The following is a 23,954-nucleotide window of genomic DNA, read 5'->3' as shown; positions in this document are numbered from 1 at the left end:
CAAGCTCCTTTTCAACACAGGTATCTTCCCTCAACTCAGTTCTTCCTGATATTTTACTCCCATATCAATGCTCCAGAAAGTTTCACAGGCAATTTCTAAAACATCCTGCCTTCAGCATACCTAACAGAGGTATCAAGGTGCTCACTTGTAAAGCTGCAGCAGCCTGAGTTTCCCACCTGATGAAGGATATTTTTCGGTGAAAAGGTGTAAGATCACAGCAGTGTGTCCAGCTCAGAAACTCATTCCCAGGGCTTCCTAGAGTGCTCTGTAGGGCACAAATACAATAAGCACGTGGACCTTTACATATTAATGGCACTGACATGAAAACACTTCACAGTTAAACTGTACATCTGTAGGGAGAGATTGCGATTTATTTGTAGTTCATTAAAAAACATTTTAAAAATACAGGACTTGAGCTCAGCTTCCTTTACATAACGTGCATTGACAATGCAAACCATCCTTCTTCTTTCTGCTTTTCTACCTGTAAAAGAAGAAACCAGTTGAGATTCATATACAGTAAATTTCCCACAGACTTCTGTGTTAGGACTGTCTGCCGTTGGCACCATGGAGGGAGTTACACCACCTACCAAGCCACATCTACCTTAATTTCAAATTTCCCTTCTAAGAATGTATAGTTTGCTGTCAGGATAGGAAGTCCTGGACCCTAACTCTGCTCTCTTTATCAGTCCTTATTTAGGTTATTTTGGACACCTAGAGACAGTTTATTAATATGTCCTCATGGTTGCTTTCAAGCCTGTAAACAGCTCTTATAACTGGTTTATAACACTGTACCACTGCAGAGTTCCCTGTGAAAGCATCTCACTGCAGATTTCCCTTTTCTTTGCACATCAGGAGTCAGCAACCTAGACTGGGGCTTTCTCTTTACATTTGGATTTATTCATCCTTCAGCAACTGACTTGTGCAACAGCTAGGTAAGAGCTTGCCTGCCTTCTGACTGTGAGTCTACCAGTACATCATAATGATGACTTGAGATTCTCTGGAGCCACCAGGAAAGACTTCCAAAGGTTTCCAGTCCTAACACACAAAGATGCCACAGCAAAAAAGGGTTACTTATAAACAACACTGTGGCAGAAAATAATGAATGTCACTGGTTCTCAGTGTCAATTTGTCTGTAATCCAACCTGCCACAAACCGATTAATAATAGCCCTGGGATATTTAAAACAGGACAGAAATCTCCTCCCTTCATCCATCTTATGATTATCTTTTCCCTTTTATGACAACATATTAAAATTTTCTGGCTGAAGATTTTTCACTCTCACCTTTGGTCTTTGGCTGACAGAAGTTAATTTGGCACTGTCTGACATGGCACTTAAAGCTGAAAAAGGTTTGCTGGAGTCTCCTACAGACCTAGAAATATTCAAAATAAGATTGAAAAAGTGAAAAATTGAAATGACTACTAGAATATTATCTCTGATCCTGAGTTAGAGCCCCTCATCAGCAATCTTAACAACACATGTCATCTGTCTTTTGTCAGATTGCAGATATTTTAAATACAAACAGAGGAATTTATGAAAAAGCTATTAGACCTTTGTCCCACTTGCAGAGTTTAATGTGACAAAGTCAGGGAAAATCCACAAAACCAAAAAACCACATGGCAGTTTCTCCACTGTGTTCAATTTCTGCTGCATGGGTAATTAAGATACTACAGAAATGAAATAGTAAAGGTGAAAAGTGAAAAAAAAGTGAACTTTTACCTTCTTATACTGGTCATACTGGCATGGGGAATACTGTCATCCTTGGAGCTGTCCACAGCCACTGCTACGGGAACAGACACTTCAACTGTCCTTGAATTTTCTAGGCAATAAATAATTGCTTGATTCTGATGAGAACACAGCAACATTGCACAACATTCATTGTGATTTACCATTTTTTTCAGAGGCATCACAACCTCTTTGCAACTGCACAGAATATACAGACCAGAAATAAAATACCAGGTTAAACATCAACCTCACACCCACTTTCTGAAAATGACTGACAATGAAAGCAGAGACTCAGAGCAACTACAGACAATGCTCACATATATAGAATGATTCTTCCACGGTTAAATTTTTTGTGGTTTTTGACAATTAGAGGCTTAGAGATTTCTGATCTCTCACCTCTGTTTCTTTAAGATTTTGCTTACCATGCTGAATTTACATTACAACAGCTAAACAACCACTGCAAGTGTCATGACCCAACCCATGAGTCACTGCATAGGCACCTGTATGCAAATGCCCACACACTGCTCCCTCCTCCCCCTCCTTCCTCTCTCCAAGTCCTTCCTTCTTTATATATCCTGGGTGGTTGGTGGTTTCACAAGGGGAAAGGACAGGTGTCCCAGACAGAGCATGTGTACATGGTCACATGCAGTTCTGCTTGTAATGACAATGACTCCATGAAAATATAAAGCAGCTCAGACCTCCTGCAAAGTAATTTTTTTATAGTTACATATGGCAGCTAATCAATGAATCTTGAACCAGAAAGAATATTCCCTAAGCTAATTTACCTCTTTACATGACTGGAAGCTCCAGTTATTCCCTTCTATTAGCACAGGCAGTAACTGAGCAAGACTGATGGAACTAAGCAACTGAGCAAGTCTGATGGAAGGAGTACCCAAAAGACAAAAACTAAAATGTGGTTGAGATTAGGATGACCACTCTGCCATGAGCTTTTAGAAGCCTGATGTAAATAGTTTAGCCTTTTTCACCCAAGATTCTGCACAATAGAGGACTGATTAAAAAGCCCAGTACTGTCCACCAATGACTATCACAGAATCGATTATGTCTTGAAAAAGACATCTGAGATCATCAACTCCAAGCTTTGAACACCACCAAGGCACTGTGTGCCTCATCCAGTCTCTTCTTAAGAACCTCTAGGGCTGCTGACTCCACCACCTCCCTGTGCAGTCCATTCCAATGCCTGACAACCCTTTCTGTGAAGAAGTTCCTACTAATGCCCAAATGTAGGATCTGTTCTTCAGACAAGAGCATAGCAAAGAACAGGCTTAACATGAAGCACAGTACTTGCAGCAGACTAATTACTTAGAAGATAACTTTAGCAGAGGTTTAGCTGATACCTTTTTAGCTCTCTGAAGAAAGAGGTGTTTGTACCACACAGTCATTAACAGCAAGTGTACTGCTGACCACGAACACTGATCAAACATAAGGACTCTCCAAAGGAAAAAAACCACTGTCTTAATAGTTTTTGTTTCTCCTGAAGCTGGGTACTTACCAGTGCAATTCAGGGATGGGGTTGGAACCGGAGACAGCACTGGAGGGACCATGTCAGCAACAGCTGATTTCTGCTGGTCTATCAACTGCAATAGTTTATCCCGTGCTTCTGTACTCTGACGATTCAGCTCTGCTATTCTTTCCTCCAAGCATCGTGATACCGTGAGATGACTCTACTTGGATAATGGGATAATTACTTCCATTGAAAAATTTACAATTTTCACCCTCAAGGAGGGCATACAATATATTTCAAGTACTCCTATGTATTTAGTTTTCAAACTAGAAGTGAGTATAATTATGTAGAACTTCTGTGAAAAATCTGATTTTGGCCCTTTCAGCGTCCTGTATCTTAGTCCTCAACTGACTAAACATTACAATATTTTATACTGGTCTTCCCTCACATAGGAAAAACACAGCTGGTGTCCACATAATTTGAGAAAGGAAAAAACCAATCTCCACCCCTGCCCCCCCCAAAATCAAAAACCCAAACAAACCAGCAAACCAAAACCAATAAACATCCAGCAATTAAGTACAATTAAGAATATACTTAATCAGGAAGACATATATTCAGGAGGGTGTGGGGAAGCAAAAGCAGGTTTGTAGCAGAAGTGTCCTGGAACTCATCTTTAAGCCGGGTTTTTTTCCTTGGACCTTTTCCCCTCCCTCTCAATAACTGCTTCCACAAAAACAACACTTACTAAAGGTCTGCATCACCTTGTACAACCAAAGGACTAAATGTTAAACAACATAACCCAATGGGGAAAGTGACAAACTCTCAGCCTACATTTAAATGAAGAAATTAAAAATCTTCAGGATCCTTAATTTAACAGTCAGTCAGACACTGTGATAGAACAAAAGACAATAGTAAGGGCAGGGATGTTTTTGTGACATTAACCTCACTGATCCCACTGAGTAACTGCTTAGTTGCAGATTAATTTTTTTTCCACTTAAACTGAAGCCTTCAAGGTCTCTTTTTTCCCAATACCTTTGGGATTTTAACAGAAGAGGACTGACAAGAGAGACCCAACAAGCACATACACTATGATCAAACATTTGCAAAATATATACTTCCACTCACTTGAATCTCATCTGCTTTTGCGTCCAAGCAGCAGAAGAGATGTATGACATGGCTTTAAATATGCATTTTACAAGCTTGACAAGAAGCTGTGGGTTGGTGCAGTGCTTTCTCTGCTAATAGTACCCAAACTACAAGAGCTTGGATCATGTTGCAACACCATCTCATTTTGCAGCATAACCTTAAAAATGTGCTGCACACTCTTCAGAACCCATGTACAACATGGACCCAATATGAGAAACTACTGCTGATCTGCTTGTGGAATAATAATAAACATCACAAGTCTCCAAGCAAACAAATAATAACTGACAACATGAAAGACAAAAAAAGCACCAGTAAACAATGGGAAAGCAGATCAGCAGAAAGGAGATCCAGCCTTCCTCTTCTGTTAAATTCTGACCTGTCCTTGTGAAGAGTCTGAACTAGGATTTTGTGTCAGGTCTGGCTGATGTAGACAATCACTTTTGTCTCCAGGGACACCTCTGAATTTGCTCAGTTGAGCTTTAATTAGAGCATTCTGCCGTGTGAGCTCAGCTATCTGTCCCAGCAGATCACCATTTTGAAGGAACTCTTCAGCTGCACTGTTTTTCCCAGCATCACCTGGGCAGGAGAGATTGATTTTCTTGTGGGAACCCTCCAAGTCTTTGTCTGCAGGAGGAATTGGTTGCCTCCGAGAGATGGGGCAGTTTTCCTCAGTTGTGCTCTGTGTCCTCAGGGAGGAAGGTATGCTCCTTTCTTTGCATGGCTCTCTTTCAGTAGACTGTGAAATGGCTGCAAAAACTGCAAACATGAGATAAAGGAACAGTAAGGACAGTGACACGTGATCTTCACTGAGGAGACTAACAGTGACTTTATTTCATCAGGTTACTTTACTAAAAATCAAGCAAGAATTTTAATTTTAACACTTAGCCTAAATGGTGTTATGGTATTGACCAAAACCACTTTATGCAATATCCTGCTGTAAGAACTCACCAGGTGTGTATTTCCTATTGCAGACAGTCTTCCATTCAAATTATTTAATTAGAGATTGACAGAGAAGTCACAAACAAATTCATTGTTTTGAATTTCTTAGCTGACAGATGAAATACTGTTTCTTAGTTAGTCTTCCATTTTCCAAAATTCAGTTACCTAACCTGATAACTTAAGTTTTTGTTTCAGTTCTGGTATTTATATTGGGCTATTAACAAAACTTTTAGGATACTAAAACAAAAAAAAAAAAAAACAAGACTTTTGGCATGATAACAAACTACTTAACCCCTAAAGAGGAAGCACTGTGGCCAGAAATGTAGTCATGTATTTTTTTGTGGTCATCATCAGCAAGAGATAATACACCACAGAGACATGACTACAGTTACACCACTGTCTGCTGCTGCTTGCTAAGTCCAACTCGACTTTTGTGACCAAACCCAGATTTTCTATGCTTCCTATACCAAATAGCCCATTCCTGCACAAGCTTTAGTTTTTGCCTCTTGAGCAGAGATGAACACTTAAAAATTTATACTCAAATGTGTTTTATGAATCTTTGAGCATAAAGAAACATTCATGAAGTTTAATATTTGTTGGGCCATTTAGCATCAGTCTTAAGAAAGTAACAATATATTTCAGAGAAATCTTGGAATACAGTTCTTCAATACAAATTGTTGTTTCAAATGTCAGAAGGTATCTGACAGTTCTCAGTGGGACTGAAACCAGACATTGCTCTTTGTAGAACAAGACCTTTACTTAATTTCCTCCATGTTGTTTATGTACCTCCACGGTGGGCACAGCAGCCCACCAAGTAGCTGAATTAGATATAAACTTCCAATTACCCAGCAAAATCCTTAAAAAGCAAAAGGACTTTTGGTTATTTTTCTGACTTGGGAAAGGCTTACCAAACACAGCTGAAAGGGAGGAAAAAAGATAAAAACCCCAAAATCCACTCCTGGACTCTTCCCTCTCGTCAGCCACCATCCATCTGGCCACAGATGTAATTATCTGCCTCTCCACAAGGGTGTTATTCAGGGCCCTGGCAGGTTCAGTGGGATGCATGTGCTTACAGTGACAATTGCAGCAGGAAACAGCTCCGTTTTAGAATCACAGAGTGCTTCTACTCACTTCAGTAAAGGTAAATGAGAAACACATTCCCTAATCACCCTGATAGACTTTCTTCCTCCCATGAACCATAACTGAGATACCAACCTAAAAAACTCGTAAAGCCTATGGATACTGAGACAAGACTGAGCTACCTGGTTATCTCGCACCACATAATTTCACCCAAAATTTCCTCAATCATTTCCTGTGTATTAAATGAAACCCAATGGGAACCTGACTCCCACAACTTCCAAAAACCCCTTTGCTGGGAAGACAGGCTCAAAGCAGGAGCTCACAGCCTACAGACATCCTGGTGTGTCTGCAACATGCATTGCAGAAACAAGGAAGTTCTAGGCTTCAGTGGTTCCACCATTAAAGGTGAAGGAGGCTGGATTACACCATCAGCAGATGGAAATCTGAAATGATGTGCTGCAGGGCGTCGACAAAGAACTTCAGCAATCACACAGATATGATAATCAAAATGAGTACAGAATAAAAATGTCCATCTGCACTGCCACTGACAGGACTGCTGCCAGGAGATGGAAAACAGGAAGTGTAAGGGCTGTCTAGCAACAGCCATAGTAACAGAGGAAACGTGTATCTGGGTGCAGCAGTAGGATATTCCAGCTATAGGGCCAATATGTCTAGGCATACAGATTAAAAGTTTTCCATGGAAAATACATCTTCAGAGGTAGTGTGAGATTGAAACAGTGACACAAAACACAGACTCCTAAGTCTACTGCAGTCAGAGAGATCTCACCGTTCTGGAGGGAAGACAATTCCTGACTGCTCTTCTGCTGTGGTGGGGACAACAGCACAGCTGGCTGGAAGATGTGAGCTGGACAGCTTCTACCTGGTCTCATATCACCTGAGACACCTGGCCCTGGGCAAAGCGTGAAATGAAGTTCTTCCTGTGGAAATTTTAGCATATTTTCCCTATTGCCCACATCAATCCTGGGCTCAGAGTAGGTCAAATCAGGTTTTTCTACAGAAAAAGACAAAACAGGGATAAAAGTTTAAAAAATGAACAAAACAAAGGAACAAAAATTACTTATAGTGAAATAGCAATGTAGGAAGATATATCAGTAACAACTCTTATGTTCAGATACCTGAAAAGACAGACTAGAGTATGTTCCACACACACTCCTACCTTTCTTTTGATACTCAGGTACAAAATTCTTTCACACAAGCAAATTATCATTTTTTACTGGCCATAAGAGCAAGAATAACTCATACACATAGCCTCACAATTTCAGGACAGTAGCAGGAGATCTGTTTGTAGCTCATGTACAAGACTTACAGATACATGACAGGTATTTGAGCTGTGCTTGGTAATGTTCTCTTGAGAAAATCAGACTTTTGCACTTGTCCCAATCCCCAATATTATTAATTTGAGGGCAACAATGCTTTAGAATATAATTCAAGGCTTTTTTGAGCTCTGCTGATCTTATTATCATTTAATTTAAATGAGACATCTCTTCAGTAAAAAAAAAAAAAAGAAAAGAAAAAAAAGGGAAAAAAGTAGTTATTCTTCTCCACTTAACTAAGGAAAGATTTGAAGATTCTAGTGCTGCAGAACTGTTGAATGTGAAAGTTTGGGTGTTAGGTTGGGGTTTTTTTGAGGGGTGCTCTTCTGACTGTTTGGATTTTGTATTTTAGGGGGTGGTTTCCTATTGCTTGCTTTTACAAGGCCTAGGTCAATCACAAAATAAAGGATCTAGTATGTGGCTTCTTCCCAAGAAGACACTTCTTCCAGGATGAAAGCTTTTAGCTAAAAGATTCACAAAACCAAGACTTTACTATGGAATACAAGCAACTGAGAAATCTTGGGATTCACAAGAAATTACTGACTTTGAGACCAAAAGTAATGCATTTAAACAACTGACCAGGAAAGACAGCTGTGAGAAAACTCAGTGGTGAAAGGTGGTTAATAGGCCAAGGTGAATCATGTTTGGTTACTCTGGCCACCAATCTACTGGCTTAGCCTATCTCCACGTCACACATCACTCATCTGGTCACTCCCCCACACACAGTCAGGAACACCAAGTGACCTCTCTGACTGGCTGGTTCCTGGACTCAGCTGCTGCTGTTTTGGCCAGCAGCGACCTCCAGCGACTTATGGAAGATCCAATCTCAGACTGTCCGGCTGCTCAGCAACAGGAAACTGAGATCTTGATTCTGTTGGGTTTGACTTCTTCGGGTTTCTGGGTTTTTTTTATGACCCTCAGAATGGAACTGACTTTGGAAGCCATCTTAATGGGGCAAGGCTACTCTCCTGCTTTGCTTGTGCTCCCAGCAGAACCCATGGCTCGTGAATTTACAGAAGTGACATTGGTGCTCATGCAAGCGGTATCTGTGCAAACAGACATCTATTAAATACCAGATTTTCCACTCCAGGGATAAACTTAGTTTAAGGTCTTTTCATGCTTCACATTTATTGTACGCACCTTGGCTGTTTGCTGGGCCTCTGCTTTCAGTTCCAAAATGTTTTGGACTTTGTTCTCTTTCAGGTTCTACCAAAGGGAGGCCTTTAAATGCTTGTATGAGACACATCAGCTTTTGATCTGTTACTGTCATGTACTGCTGAAGCTTCTTCTAAAGGAGGAAAAAAAACCATACACAGAATTACACAAGTTTGTGTTCTATCAATAAATAAGAAAATTATATACTGTAAGCAGTCCTGAGAAGAAATTTAGCCTCTTAATACTACTGCATGATTGTGTAGGATTCCAGTGAGGATTAAATATTATTGTCTCCATGTTTCTTATTTATAAATCATTAGTTTTGCCTTTTCTTACTCATGACATCACTTCCCCTCTAAGGTTTCTTAATTGCACGATTCCCAAGTGTAGCCATTGATCAAATCTACCTCCACTGCAAACTAAAAAAAGGAAAATGTAGTATTACATTTACTCATTGCTCCAGAAATGTTAACAGTATAGAAGTGTGAAGGAAGATGCCTAAAATTTTATATAGATAAAGTAAAGCTCAGTTTCACAGAACCAGCACTTTCTCAGGCTTTGAAGTTAAATAAAGATAAACGAACGGCTTTCCAAACATTTCATACCCATACCTGCTAGTGTAATTCTCACACTCTTCATTCAATTTTGTAATTTTATTTCTGTTTATGGTTAAAATATCCAGAACATGAGACAATGCATCTCAGCCCATATTTGCAACAGAACACAGAATTCTAACACATAATCCTGATGGGTAAAGAGTAAGGAGGACTCAGTACCTGCATAGTAACGTTTTCTTCCCTTACTTGAAGAACTTCAGCAGTCAGAGCATCAATCAGTTCTCTGTGTTCATTCAACATCTTCTCCTGCTGCTGCCTCATCATATCTTTCTCATGTAGCTGCATTTCAGTCTAAAGAGGGAGAAAAAAATTGAAAACTTACTATAAACCAATAGAGACTCATATTTGGAAACAGGAATGAGTCATCATGACATCATAATGTAACAGCTCTTCCTACTATTGCTAAACTTCATTACTTTCAGGACAAAATCCAATTGTCCGGCCTTGAGAACTGTCAGAGAGCTTACTGTTTATCTTTGTTCCTCCAGGAAACCGTAGGGAATCCTAGACATCCTTGTTCTTCTGCCTTTACAGATTTTACAGGATGTAACTAAAAGCATTTTCTCTCTGCACAGATACAGTCTCTTAAGTCAATGAATTTTTATGCAGGAATCAAATAATTCCAGGTGTGCTGATGCTTGTCAGTATCCCATGCTACTTGTGACTAATCTTTAGTTTCCCTAATTCATTAATAAAGACAAAATTGACTAAGGAGAAAGTACTTGCTTTCTAATGTTTTCCATCAGAGAGAAAAAGTTCTAGAGGGCTTCAAAATCATGATGACCAAACAGTTCTTCATCCACATGAAATGAATGAATAAATGAATATTTTTGAGACTAACTCACAGATACTGCCACTAGACACAAAGGCAGATACACCTCCCTTAAGTATATGAGAGGCAAACCATCCATTTTCTGTTTCTCTTCCAGCTAGAGAGAACAGGTTTCTTTTATTGATCCAAGTGAAGCATGCTGGCTCAGAAAATGGATTAAAAAAAACCTGTTCCTGGTCCTCTCCCTTCAGAAATCAAAGACAGCACAAAAAAAGCACTTCTACCCTGGTAGCAGTGATGAAGTTTATGATGCCTTAGATCATCTGGATGAGCTACTGTATCTACTAATCCTACACTGCACTAACCTAGTCTTGGAGGAAAAGCTTCCAAGTGGCTCTGTCTTACATTTATGCATAGGGAAAACATCAGGATTAACATCCATTCCTATCCCCAGGTAAGATTTCGGTCTGGTATACCCTGAAAGTACTGTTTCCATCCCAGCCCATTGCCAGGTGTGGCTCTAATCACATGAGCTTTAACACTGCACCAGAACATGCAGCATATAGGGAGAAGAGAGCAGCACAGATTCAGGGAATATGCCCACACTCTTTCTGTCATGTGGGTCTGGCAAAGAAACAGCTTTCTTAGCAGAATGGGAGTGAGGAGGGAATTATTAATTCTAACATTTGGAAGGTGATCTAAAAATTAGTTTAGAAACCAAGTCAGATTTATCCACTGCCCTTTAAGAATTTCATATGGTTTTGCAAAACACTTCAGAAGTTTCTTTTCCTCCTTTTCAGCCTCTACTCTATTCACTGCTTCCTTCTTATAGGTGTTGGTTTGTTAATAATTTAATAAAAACACTTTCATGGAAGATTCCTAAATTCAGGTTTCTTTTTCTACTTTTTAGATACAATTTTGAGAATAAATTAGGCAACGTCCTTTATTGCAATCCTTCTGATTTTCTGCAGCAAAACTGGAAGGAGAGAAAGGGAATCTCTCTAAAAGCTTTGAAACCTTATGAAGACTGACTGTTTAACTAAAATCAGGGGCTTTCTAAATATTCCCTTCCAAGTAATTTTCTTAAAAAGCATTGCCAGTTATAATTCAGGCATTGGAATTCTGCTAACTCTGTTGGCTAGGCAAGACAGATGGTGCACACAAAGTGCTTGATTTATGTCTGGCATCACAGGGACCAGGTTTTATGAAACACTCAAGAAAAGCTGGGCTTCTTCCCAGCAAATTCTGAATTGTAATTAAACCTCCCTGAAAAGGAGAGAGGTCATTTCAGATTATGAATGCAGTATCTATCTCAAGCAAGCCTGAATACAATTAACCACATTACACAGCTTGAGTGACTTCATATTGCTGCTTGAGAATTTAGGTAGTAAATTTATGAGTGTGGCATACAATTCTGCGAGCAATAATCAACTTCTAGAAGGATGGAATGGTAACACAAAAAATATGGGAGTAGATCTGGAAGAAGTCTGAGGCTCAGGAATAATTTCTATAGAAAAATTAAAGACAATCTGAACAGGATTATAACTGCAGTTACATCTATAACACAAACTGGATGCTATTAAATTGATGCATTCCTAATAAGCAGAAAACATTCTACTGAAAATCTAATATCCTTTCTTAGAACTGCAAAAGAACCAAATTTAATTCCCTGCTTTGGTATTACAATTTAACAAAGACCAAGCATCAATAACTTTGTTTTAATAACAAATAATAAGCATTTAATAAGCATTAATAACTGTGTTTCAACACGTAAGACTTTCTCAGCTGAAGTCCACCTTTTGAAAGAAGTTGCTTTTCACTCTTGGATTGATTATTTACTATTTACTTCCTGAACTTAATCACAGTAAATTCTTTAATATAGATTAAATACAGAGTAATACAAGGATCAAGTTATTACACATCTGGTAAGAGAAAAAAAAAATAGAATTTTAAAATAAGATCAGTTTTCCCCTTTCAATTATTATACATTCTGAAAAGGAACCAAAGTAAGACAGTTCCACATTCATTATTATCTCATCAGAGATTTATTACCTTTGCTATGAAATAAAGCATTAGCATTTAGATAATATATTCTGCTCCACCTATTAAGAGCGCAGGAACTGTCATAATCTGGCTTAAAATGCCACAAAGACCAAATGAATCTGTGAGGCATTGCTGCTTCTTGATGAATTAAAATACCCTTTTTTTTCCCTTTTCTTTTTTAACAAAAGCTTCTATGTGGCACACAGGTTGTCTTTATGGAATTCCATTAATTCCCAGCTCTGCATTGTTACAGCGAGAATGTCAGGGCATTCTTGCTTAAGGTAAAGTTTCTGTTACGAATAGTAAAAGAGGACTAAGGAATCCCTCAAGGAAAATAGGGGATTTGAGTCCACTGCTCTGGTGACAACAGCATCACCTTTGGGAGGCAAAGGAAAAAAATGAATTTGTAAACAATGCTGTACTTATTACCCTGCTACAACTCTGAATACATGTAAAGAACAAATTTAAAATTATTTCAATTGCTGTTTTCTACTCTTAGACACTAAGAGACTTTCACTGCAGTCAACTCTTCCATTTTCATTCCAAGGGATACCAAAGAGCTAACCAGCTCCTGACAAACCACAAGTTTTACCTCCTAATTGCATGCAAACCTAGCAAATAAGCAATGATAATCAGAGTTCAATGTAAAATGATTTGAAGCCAGAAAAGACCAAAGTTCACATCTGTAAAGTAACTTTACACCCTTTTTCATTCACTTTCCAGGAGCAGTTCTAAGTCTCACCTCTTTGAGGTAGCGCATCAAACGACAGAGGGCGTTCACCAGTGACAGAGTAAACCCAGACAGGCCTTCACTTCTCTCTTTTTTTTGGACCTCACGTCCTGTACATCGCTCATATTCCTCCAGTTCATGCTCTACTTCCTGGATCATGTGGTTGAGAACATCTAGACCGGATTTGTTGTCCCTTTGAAGGTTAGTCTGGATTAAATTAGTTGGAGAATCATCTCTCTTCTGTCTTGCAGAGTTCTGTGCAGCTTGCTTTCTTTTCACTGAAGGGGAAGAAAAAAAATGGGTCATTGGAATTTCAACTTGTATAGAGATCTTCACAGTAGCAACGAAATTGCATTGTTTATTGAAGTAAATCAAAGGAAATGCCCTCTCTTGCCATAAGATGAAACAGACCATCAAAGAACATCCCCCAGCCATTCCAGCTATTTTCAGATCCTCAAAAACCACATTTTTTGCTGCCACAATTGTACCTCTCAAGCACAACTGTTTGGTGCTTTTATCTTGGATACACTGTTTGTGCTTTTCTTCTTTCCATTTAAATGCATGGGAATAGTTTGCTTATGAAAAACATCAGCTACTTTCTCGTACTCAGTAAGCAACTCTCCTTTCATGCTACAGCTTGTACCTGATGTCAGTCCCCTCATACAAACATGTAGAATATGGGGACTGAAATGCATCCTTAATCTGTACAGCACAGAAGACAAAGCTGGATGAGAACTAGAAAAACCCTGCAAAGGAGGGAACTCCATGACTAACATGGTAATGGGCATCATCAAAGTACTGTTCTTATGGTTCCCAGATTCCTACAGACTTGGCTTTGCCAATGAAGGTGCAGAACACAGAGGAAATACACAAGCCTTGCCAATGAAGGTGCAGAACACAGAGGAAATACACAAGCCAAGCTCAAGACTCAAGGACCCCCTCATCAAATTTTGGTATTAGCCCCACAATGATCCCCTCCCATCCACATTTTCTTATGACATTAAGAACCTTGGACAAAGGTTATTTTATTTTTAAAAGTACTAAACTCTTTGCTGCAATTTGTTTTTGTTTCCTTGAGTTTGGGTTCAGCACTTGTCTCACACTGTCACCAGAGTCTACAGACTCTTCTTCATCTTCATTCCGAAGTCTTGAATGGGTTCTCTTGATTACACTGGTAGCATTGAGGGCTGATTTAAACACAAACAAAAAAAGCACATGTGAAATATTTCAGGCGTGTTCTTAATAGTATAAGGTTCTAGAGTAATTTTATTAGAAGAGCTGTTTTTTCAGTCTGGACATACATCTGGGCCAAATTAGCATTCATTTCTCTCACCCCCACCCAGGAAAGGAACGCTAGACAGGATCCTATGAACAACCCAACAACCTTGCTGTGATTTGGCAAATCCCACCTGACTGATCCAATGAAGGAGAAACAGCTGTGGGAGTGCAAGGCACATTTGACTTCTGTGGTAAGGTGGTTTTTCTCATATCCTTTTCAACCCACAACTGAGAATTCACCAAGGAATTTTCTTCTCTCAACAACCGAAGCAGCCTACATTCAAAACACGAATAACAGTGAATTGTAACAGGACAAGGGCATGATTCCAAATTATCTGTCTTGACAGAGCTCCTAAAATTATCTGCAATTGTTCAGGTGAATTCCCTGCTCACTTTCATTCCCAGTCTCAATGCTAAAAAAGGCCTTTCCCTGGAATTCCAAGATCAGGAAAGCAGGACAAAGGGAAACAGAAGAACTAACTTAACTATACCCATTCAACACCCTTTTAACTCCCACCTGTTTCCAGTGCCAAGCAGGTGGAAACCTGAATGGATGTATTTGTACTGACCTGTCAGAATTGATGCTGGATTTGAAACCCAAAACGTCATGGTGTCCATCTTCTGATAATGCTTCCTCCTCCTCTTCACTAAGAGCCTTTTCAAGAGATAACAAAGAAAACAAAACAGAATTCAGAAGAAGTTAAGAGACCAATTTAATGGAATTGTTTCAAGAAAAAAAAACAACACATTTTTTAGTCTTCCCCTCCAAAACATATTTAAAGTAAAATACTACACAGAAAAAAAACCCAAACCCACACCCCTTTGTAGGAAGTTCTGGGGGACTTTAGTACCTAAGAAATATTAATAATGACAGTTGTCTCTGAAAATAACACAGCAAGTGACTAATTCAATAACTAATATTTTCTTTGTATGATTTATATTAAATATGAAAACCCATGCAAACTAGAGGATAAAATAAAAGCTGTTAAGGCTGTACCAAAAACAGAGATACAGCAGGCAAACTATGGAAAAGCAAGCTGAATCCATGTAATTTGTAAAATTTCAGTCATTTGACATTACAAGCTAAACAACTTCATAATGAGACCTGCAAAATTACATTTATCATCTCTGTGTAAAATGCAACCAGAACATAATACAATCCTACATACTACATTTATAGCTAAATACAAGCAACAAAATTTGGAATTAGGGTTCCTCAAACTACCAGGACTCTGAGCTTCAGGGCAGGTTTCACCAGATAGCCTTTAACTGTGATTTTCATAGGCACATAAGAATTCACAGAAGCTTGGCAATCAGTACGTGTTTATTTTTAAAATTTCAGTTTATCCTGCAGCTTACAAAGGTGCTGCAGTTCACTCCTCATATTAAAAAAACTGAAGAACAAATGCCACACCAAAATACCTAACACAGAAGTACCACAACTCAGATTACAGATATTTCTGCACGATAGTAGGAAATGGGAGTAGAGAACCATGGGAATATGACACCATCATTGCTGCTCCCAACAGCCTATTTGGTCTTCATCAGAGTGAAGTTTTCTGGGAGTATCACATGCCTGTCCTCAAATCCCAGGAGCATTCCTGGTACAACATGTTATTAAAAGAAAGCAGAGCACAAAGGCAAACAAAATTAAATTTCCAACAATTTAAAAATTGTCTACAATGAACCTGAATAAATGTAAAATAATGCAAAATATTAAAAATTTAACTTGTAGGAGTCATCAAGGCTGTGGAGTGAACTGGGATACAAAAAGATGTGTGTCCCCATATATGCAGACATTAATTGGTAAATCAGAGTCATATTCTGAAATGCAGCTATTAGTTAAGTGACACAGAAGTTCTTCTCTTGGACATTGTAAAGAGTAAAGACATTGTACTCTTCCTGAGAATTCCAGAACTTAAAAGGGAGGGCATGCTAACGTGAGAGAGCTTCTACAAGACATAATGATGTCTGTTTCTCATATCCAAGGGTTAAATAAAAAAAAATCACAATTCCCAGAGTCTCACAGAAGTCTCACAAAAAGTCACAAAAGTCTCACCTCCGTTTAACCTTGTATTCTATGAATGTTATCAACAAAAAACAATTTAGTTCTGCTTGGAAGCTCTTATCTTTGAATAGTCTTATTTTGTACAAACAAAAAAGCCACAGGAAATGCATGCATGGAATAAAATACACATTACCTGGAAATCCATGACAGATTCACTAAGGGTAGAAAGCTGACTGGAAGGATGACTTTTTTGTACAATGGGTCCTTGAGATGATTCTAGGTGACAGTTAGGAGCCATTGTTACATTAGGAATACCTAGAGGAATTAACACAGGGAAGAACACAGAGGGCTTGGTCTGTACTTATGTTGCAGCACTTTGTACTGAAAATCAAGCTCCTGTATTTCACAAAAAAAAAAAAGGTTCACAGGGATGACACTTTAAACAACAACCAAAGACCAACCATAGGGCTAATTTAATACACTGGGACACATACCCAGCTTTTGTCTTTCCCACCTGCATAAATACACTTGTGCAGAAGCAGCTTGCAGGATCAAACACTCACTAGGAACAAGAGAGAATGGCAGCCAACAGAGAAAAACCCCTAGGTTTAAGATTTCATATACAGACAGCCAGTCCTGCCTTCCAGCAGTACAAGGATCCACAAACCAATTTAAGAAAAGGAAAAGCCTCATTCAGGAATTGGTGATAAATCTTCAGCCATATCCCAGAGCACAGTCAGCTCATGCAGTAATGAGAATCAGAACCACTGCAGCAGCTCAAACAGCTTGGCTGCAGTTTTGTGAAATTCCACAGTGGTCCAATGCAGTGGAATAACCAGCCATCAGTCACTCTCCCCTGCCACTGGAGGCGATAGCCTCACCTGTGTTTCATCCAACATGAGCAGGATCAGTCATAATGTGTTAGACAATGAGATGAAAGCAGTTAAAAAGAGCTCCTTGCAAAGCAAGACTATTCATGGAAAGCAAGGAGATAATCTTAAATGTGCTACCACATACAGATGAGATGTTCTACCTGTTCGTGTGCGAGGAGCATCCCCAAGCAAGTCTTTTGCCACAGCCATAACCTGACCAGATCGTTCCAATACATCTTGCAAATGGTACCGATCAGACAGAATCTGAAAGAACAGTGTATAAGCAAACTTTACACTGAGCAGAATTAATCTTTTTTTTCTGGTATTGTTCCTCTAAATATTTACCAAGAGAACAGCACTGAGAGAATGTTTGCAAAGCTGGTATTGTGCAATTAGATCCTAAATAAGACAGATCAGAACACCATACTTCATTCTGACTAAATAGAATTCATAGTTTTTCTGAAAAATTAAACAGCTATTACTTCTGAGGCCCCCATCAGCACTGACTCTTTAGAACAAATCCTTTCACTCCCTCTTCTCCTCCCAGCCTGACACAAGAAGCTGGGTATTTATGACATGCTCATCAAAACAATGACTTATCTAGCAATTAAAAAAACCCACATCCTCAAATCATTTGATCTCAATGTTAAGTCATAGAATACTTACCTACATCTGATACCCAAAACATGTACTGTTTGATGAGATTCAAACTAATTCAAGCAGACTTGTTTCACTCAGTCTTGCCTCCTGAAAATCCTACCTAAAACTTAAGATATATACCACCAAAAGTTCCAGCAGAGGTAAATGCAGCTGACTACATCTGGCATCAAAGACATTCTGGGAATCTCCAGAAGATACAGCTTCTGTATTCAAATTCTCTCTCTAGTATTTGAACTCCATCACAAGAGGTGCCACCTAAGGAAGGATGCCTTGGAGTGCAAAGCAAGAGGCATCCAGCTACCATGAGCCAAATGGAGCTGACTGGGGATGGGACTTCATGAGCAGAACACAATTTAAAGCTCCTCACTGACTCCGGGCCTCATTCAAAATCTGGAAATTGAAAACTAGCAAAATTATATCCTGCAACCTGGGGAGAAGGTAGATATTCTTAAACACCTGAGAGGAGATATATGTGACCTTGCTCCATCATTGTTCATCAAATTGATCCAAACACTATGAATACTTTAGAAGACCTCACAGAAAAGGCTCATGTATGCCCTCCTACTCAAAATTTGAAAACTGACTGACAAGTTTTGCTCATCCAGGAATCACAAAAAATTGTTCTGAAATGGCTTCACAGTACTCTACACCGTTATCTCCACAGAGTTCTTTTCAGTGTCCATTGGTAAGTTTGCTTGCTTACATTTAGCCTCATCCAAAAAATTCTAGGCAATGGCATTTCGCTTATTTCTCCTCAACCCCGTATTTTACTACATGCTTTCTTATGTCAAAAAGTTTCCCTACATATCTGAGTTTCCATGTTTTTCTAGTCTTTTGAGCTTGCAAATGCAAAACCAGCACACTTGCATTGCACTGCAGTAAATTAGACTTTTCATAATAATTTAGCAAATCAGTGAATATTCATCTTTCAAGCACTTCACATATCTCCTTTTCTAGACCACTATCCAATTTTCCCCATCTGATACAAACTAAATCTAGTCTTTCCATGTAGCCATCTGACATCAAAACAAAGCAGGTTTTTAGATAAAGTTATTATACCAGATCAGCAAAAGAAAAAAATATAGAAAGAAAAAAAGGAAAAAAGTTTATGACTCATTTCCTGCAGGCAATTAAAATTAGAGTGATGTGTATAATCAGACAAAAATTATCCTGATTAGTTTGTTTTTATCCTCCTCACTAGATCTTTTTAGGCATCAGCAGGTTCCTAAGCTCTACCCTCCTGCTGAACACGTTATGAACATTTTTAGAGCATTGCTCCCAAGGTAGATTAGCTCACTTTTGCTCGTGATGAGAAAAAAAAGTAGTATCACCTTGTAGCCCCTTTAGGCCCTTATATATGCCCTGGAAAAATTCACTAAGCAGTGTGCCTTGTCCCAGTTTAGTATCACCCACAAATTTCATTAAAAATCACCTTCCCTCATCTTTCAGATTTTTATCAAAGCAAAATTAACTGGACTCATCCTAAAATCTCTCCACTACCATAATCCATTTACCTCTACTCTTTGGTGCCATGCATTAACGTTATTTTAAAAATAAGTTGTTACAGGACCAATCAGTGTGGTACCTACACATTCACAGTCCCAAGTTTCAGAGTGAGCTCATATTATCTTTTCATTCAGATTTTTAGGCAGACGAATCCCCAAAATATCAAAACTTTGCTTATCCATTTTATAACTCTTGTAACATCTTTCTGTTCAATACACAAGTACATGAGAAACGACACTACTGGTGGCAGCACCTTCTTAGCTTTTGTCTCTGAGTCCTCTGCAGATGAGCAGGATCCAAGAGGCCTAGAAAGTTAGGACTCACAGCACTAAAAGAAAAAGATCACCAAGGTAACAGAGACAAGGAAACAGTTCTCAGTGATTGTGCTCTACTGGGAGACACAGAGTCTCCACAGTTACCCTTAACAACAGCGTTGTTAAGCAATTAACAAGATTTAAGTTAGGGAGAGGTGAAAATGGTAACTCTCCCCTATCTGTTTTCTTTTTCTTTACACACAAGACGCCAGTGTTTGAAACAGCAATAGCCAGATCTGTTTCATCATTTCCTTTTGTCTTCCTTTTAAAAGATTCAGAAGTAGACACTGAGTAAACTGAATAAAATAATCTCTTAACTATAAAGGGCAAAACCACTCAGAAGGAATTGAGATTTGTGCATTTTCATTAGAAACATAAACAAATATAGAAGACTATTTCCTAAACATGAGTTTCACATCTGCAAAAGAATGATGTCACATAATAGGTAGTCCAGCAAAATCTTAGAAAACATGGTCTAATCTGCCTTTTGTGATACATAACTTATTTCTGCACAGAAGTATTATTGAAACTAGGCTACATTAGGGAAAGTCATATAGAGGTTCACAGTGCTTTCTGAATACTCTGCTGAAAAATGTATGGCAGAAAAGTACCAAAGTAACAAAAGTCCAAATCTGAGGCTTGATTAGCAAGACACCCATAACACAAAAATTCTACCGTGACTGCAGAGAAACAGAGGACAAATAAAAAACTAGGTGGTGATTTTTAATTCTAAGTACTTCCATTTGTTTCTCCATGCTTGAATGTTCTCAGAGATCAGAAAGAGACTTCTGAAAAATTACAAAAGACAAAACAATTAAGTTTGCAATGGTTAGTCCACTGCACATTTACAGAACTACCAGATCATGTTTATTTTGACTTCTAAGTGAACATTGCTCATGATCATTCTTTACCAGCAGGAACAATTCACAGTCTGTTCGAGTACAGAAGTCTGACAGCTAATTTTCAGATTATTTTCACAACACATGGCAAGGAGTGACCTGCCACATGAAAAAGGAGATCTACCACCACTATTCAGTGACAGCTACTCTCTCTGTTAACTAGGCTTAGATTTACTCCTACAGTTCAATACTCGAAAGCAAATTCAATAATATATTTACAGTCAGAGTGCTTTAGAATGCTAAGAGAACAAGCTTTTCAATCCTCAGGTGACAAGCTTGTCAGCCATAGCTCATCCATCTTTGTTGTGTCAATTTTCCTCCCTTAACAACATCTTGCCTCAACCTTTCAGCCCTCTTGACACCACACTTTCTCTGTTTAAATAAGCAGTGTCCCTCCCTGACAAGAGAAATGTTTATGTTTGCGTCAAAGAAAAATGTTAGACATGAGGAAGAAAAGGCAAGCTGACAATAAGAACCCAAAGAATACACATACTTTTTCCAACAGTTGAACTCTGCAAACAGTTCCTGTTCAGATGAAAAGAGGCCTAGAGAATTACAGAGGACACAGCCAGACAACCTGGGTCAAATGTGCAATTTTGCAACAGCTGGTTTGTCAGACAGCTCACTCCAATCACTGCATGCATGCAGCAAACAGAGCATATGCACATGTGAAATCAAGCTATCCCACAAGAGGAGCAACTGTGGCTTCCACGTGCAAGAACAGTTTTCCAGCAGTGCAGATCACCTGCAGCAGGCTGCAAGTGCAAATTTAGCTCTCACCTCACGCATCAGAGCCAATTTCCTTTTCTCCAATGAATCCGCATCCAGCTGCTTTTGCTTCTTCCATTTTCTGTTCAGCGCTTTCTCCTGGAGTTCCAGATGTGCCAGTGCTTTGTTTTTTGATTTGTGTATTTCACGGCGACGGAGCTACAGAAACATAAAAGAAATGATTCCAAGAATCAGTCTTAAGCAAAATTTCCAGGGCAAAGCTAACGAGCTCTTCTTGATTTTTTCATGCACCGAACATTATTTATGTTAACTTCACAGTAGTGCCAATGACAACCTCATAAACATCCACAACTGTAAAATGCCATCAGTACCAGCCACATTTAAAGCAGCTCCAAAGGTGAATGGGGAAAGTCTCAATTTCTGTCTGCCCTACACCACTGACTCAGCAAGAATTTTCTCAGCTGTAAAGGGAGGCAAAACCCAAACACTAGCACCTATAAGATGCATGAAAAGACTTTCCTGATTTAACACTGTCAGTCAGTAGACATAGTGTCTCTCTCCTTCTAACAATTAGATTATATATAAAAAAAAAATAAATACAAATTTAAGAAATTAAATGTGTGAGCTGCTTGCTAAAGTCTCTAGAAGCTATTAAGCCAAACAATTGTAAAATCAAGTCTTTCTCTGCTCCCATGACTATCTGTCCTGACAAACCTGTCAAAACTTATAATAATAGCTCATACTGCCTCTTCCATCTTCGTAAGTAATACTATCAAGAATATGCAAATACACATTTAAATACAATGCCATTAAATAAACATAAACACACATGATCTGTTTATTGCAAAGAATTAACATACTTTGCAATAAACAAGTCACTCAGTATCAAGAAATTCTCTTATATTGTTTAAATGAAAATTGAGTATTTTCAGAATTAGAGAGGCTCCTCAGATAAAACACATCTTTCAGTCCTTCCCAGCAGAGATAAGGCCTTCAACTAATCCACTGACCTTTCATGTATATATGTATGTATTATTATGTATTTACCTTTTATGATGGCACGCAATTGATTGAAATAAACACTGTGGCTACTGCTTCGCAGTGGGAACAAGAAACTGAAAAACACCAACTGCCAGACCGGGGGATGCTCATTAACAAAAAACTAGCACTAAAGATCCAACATCTTCAGAAGTTTGAAAAAGAGATTAAACATTGGCAGAAAATATCCCCGTGAGCATGGTAAGCGCTTTTTATGTCAGACAACCAGCTAAATGTTCTTGCCACAGGGACAGAGCAGCGACTGCTATTAAACTTACAATATCCTCAGGAGTTGCACGGTGCACTGTCAAATCATGGACGGTACTCTGCGAACAGGAACCAAGGAACACGTCAAAAACCGCGACTGAGGGCAAACTTTTTTTTTAAAAAAAGTTTTATTTCAAAAAAAGACAACCCAAACAACTTTTAAATTGCAGTATAATTAGCCTAACACTGTACTGCTGTGCACTTTTATGGCGCTGCAGCGTTCCACCCTCGGCGAGGCAGCCACCAAAACCGACAGCTCCACCAAACCTGTGCGCTCCTCTCCCAGGAGATGCAGGGGGCCTGACCTCTACCAGGACAGGGAAACCAGAGGGGCCGTGTCCCCCTCGCACACGGCGTGTCTGCCCGCCCGAACCCACACGCAACCCGGGGTCTTGCACATCCCCTACGGAGGGCGGAGGCTCCCCCAGCCGTGGGCACGGAGCCTCCCAGGCCTTTTTCCCAGCGGAGGCCGCCCCGCAGCAGGGAGCACTTACATCCCAGTCCCGCCTGGCCGCCGCCGGCTTTCTGGGGCCCTTCTTGCCGGCGGTGCGGGGCCGCGGCCCGCGGAGCAGCGACATCGCGGCTACGGGAAGGGGAGGGAGCGACGCCGCCGTCGGGGCCGGTTTTGCTCGGGCCGCCCTGAGGGGAGGAGCAGAACGCGGCCTCCTCCGCCCGCCTCTTCCTCCTCCTCCTCCTTCTTCTTCTCCTCCCTCTCCTCCCTTTCCCAGCCCCGCCGCACGGAACGGCAGCGCCGCTGCTGCGCCCTTCGGGCTCTCCGTGAGGGAGCAGCCTCTGCCCCCGCCTCCCTCAGGGCTGCAGGGGACACCCTCCACCGTCTCCAGTGAGCGCAGCAGTGCCTCGGCCGCCCCAGCCCGCTCCCTCAGGAGCTGCTCCCGGCGCTCTCACTCGTCTTCCAGGTCGCCTCGCCTCAATTTTTTCTACTCGCTCACTTCACTGTTACCCCTTCTCGCTGCAAATACCCTCCAAAGATACCTCTCAGTGTCCCTCTGAGGAAGCCTTGGAAATTTCCCCGTGCGAAAACGTATTTCAGATGCTGTTATAGAGGTGGTTCAGAGCAGAATGTCACACAATCCGTGAATTACGGTGATAGGAAATTAAAGAGTGACCCTTTTTTAAATTTAACAAACAGATCTCATTAGTTGTGTCACCGAGGAAGTGTGTACCTCCGTAGCCACAAGGAATTTCTAGTTTCCACAAAGCAGAATACTCCAGAATATGCCACAGATCCTCCACTTCCCTGCCACAAGGTGAAGATATGATGTAATTACTCCAAAGGGTTACAGTTCACATTTTGTGTTGCAGTGTGAGCATAATATTTTGTCTGTGGGAGGTGGAAAGTGAAGGCATAAGGTTTATCATCTT

At 39.8% G+C, this 23,954-nt stretch overlaps 1 protein-coding gene across 1 annotated transcript; it reads right to left on the bottom strand.

Annotated features, from left to right (window-relative positions):
* Positions 1-351: 351 nt before the first annotated feature.
* Positions 352-23,230, bottom strand: SPICE1 (spindle and centriole associated protein 1). Its single transcript, XM_014253331.2, has 17 exons — positions 23,066-23,230; positions 22,583-22,630; positions 21,318-21,464; positions 17,320-17,422; positions 16,480-16,601; positions 14,848-14,933; positions 14,410-14,552; positions 14,047-14,187; positions 13,013-13,278; positions 9,615-9,746; positions 8,824-8,971; positions 7,137-7,361; positions 4,707-5,086; positions 3,233-3,404; positions 1,717-1,816; positions 1,282-1,369; positions 352-481 (listed from the first exon to the last, which is right to left on the bottom strand). The coding sequence occupies exons 1-17, from the start codon at positions 23,147-23,149 to the stop codon at positions 428-430; spliced, it is 2,439 nt and encodes an 812-aa protein (XP_014108806.2). The 5' UTR covers positions 23,150-23,230; the 3' UTR covers positions 352-427.
* Positions 23,231-23,954: the final 724 nt, after the last annotated feature.

Source organism: Pseudopodoces humilis, chromosome 2, assembly GCF_049639895.1.
Source record: "Pseudopodoces humilis isolate 2021_Gansu_Grassland_sample_001 chromosome 2, ASM4963989v1, whole genome shotgun sequence".
In the NCBI taxonomy this organism is placed as follows: domain Eukaryota; kingdom Metazoa; phylum Chordata; class Aves; order Passeriformes; family Paridae; genus Pseudopodoces; species Pseudopodoces humilis.
The sequence above is the reverse complement of the archived record's forward strand: the minus strand, read 5'-3'. Positions and strand labels throughout refer to the sequence as shown.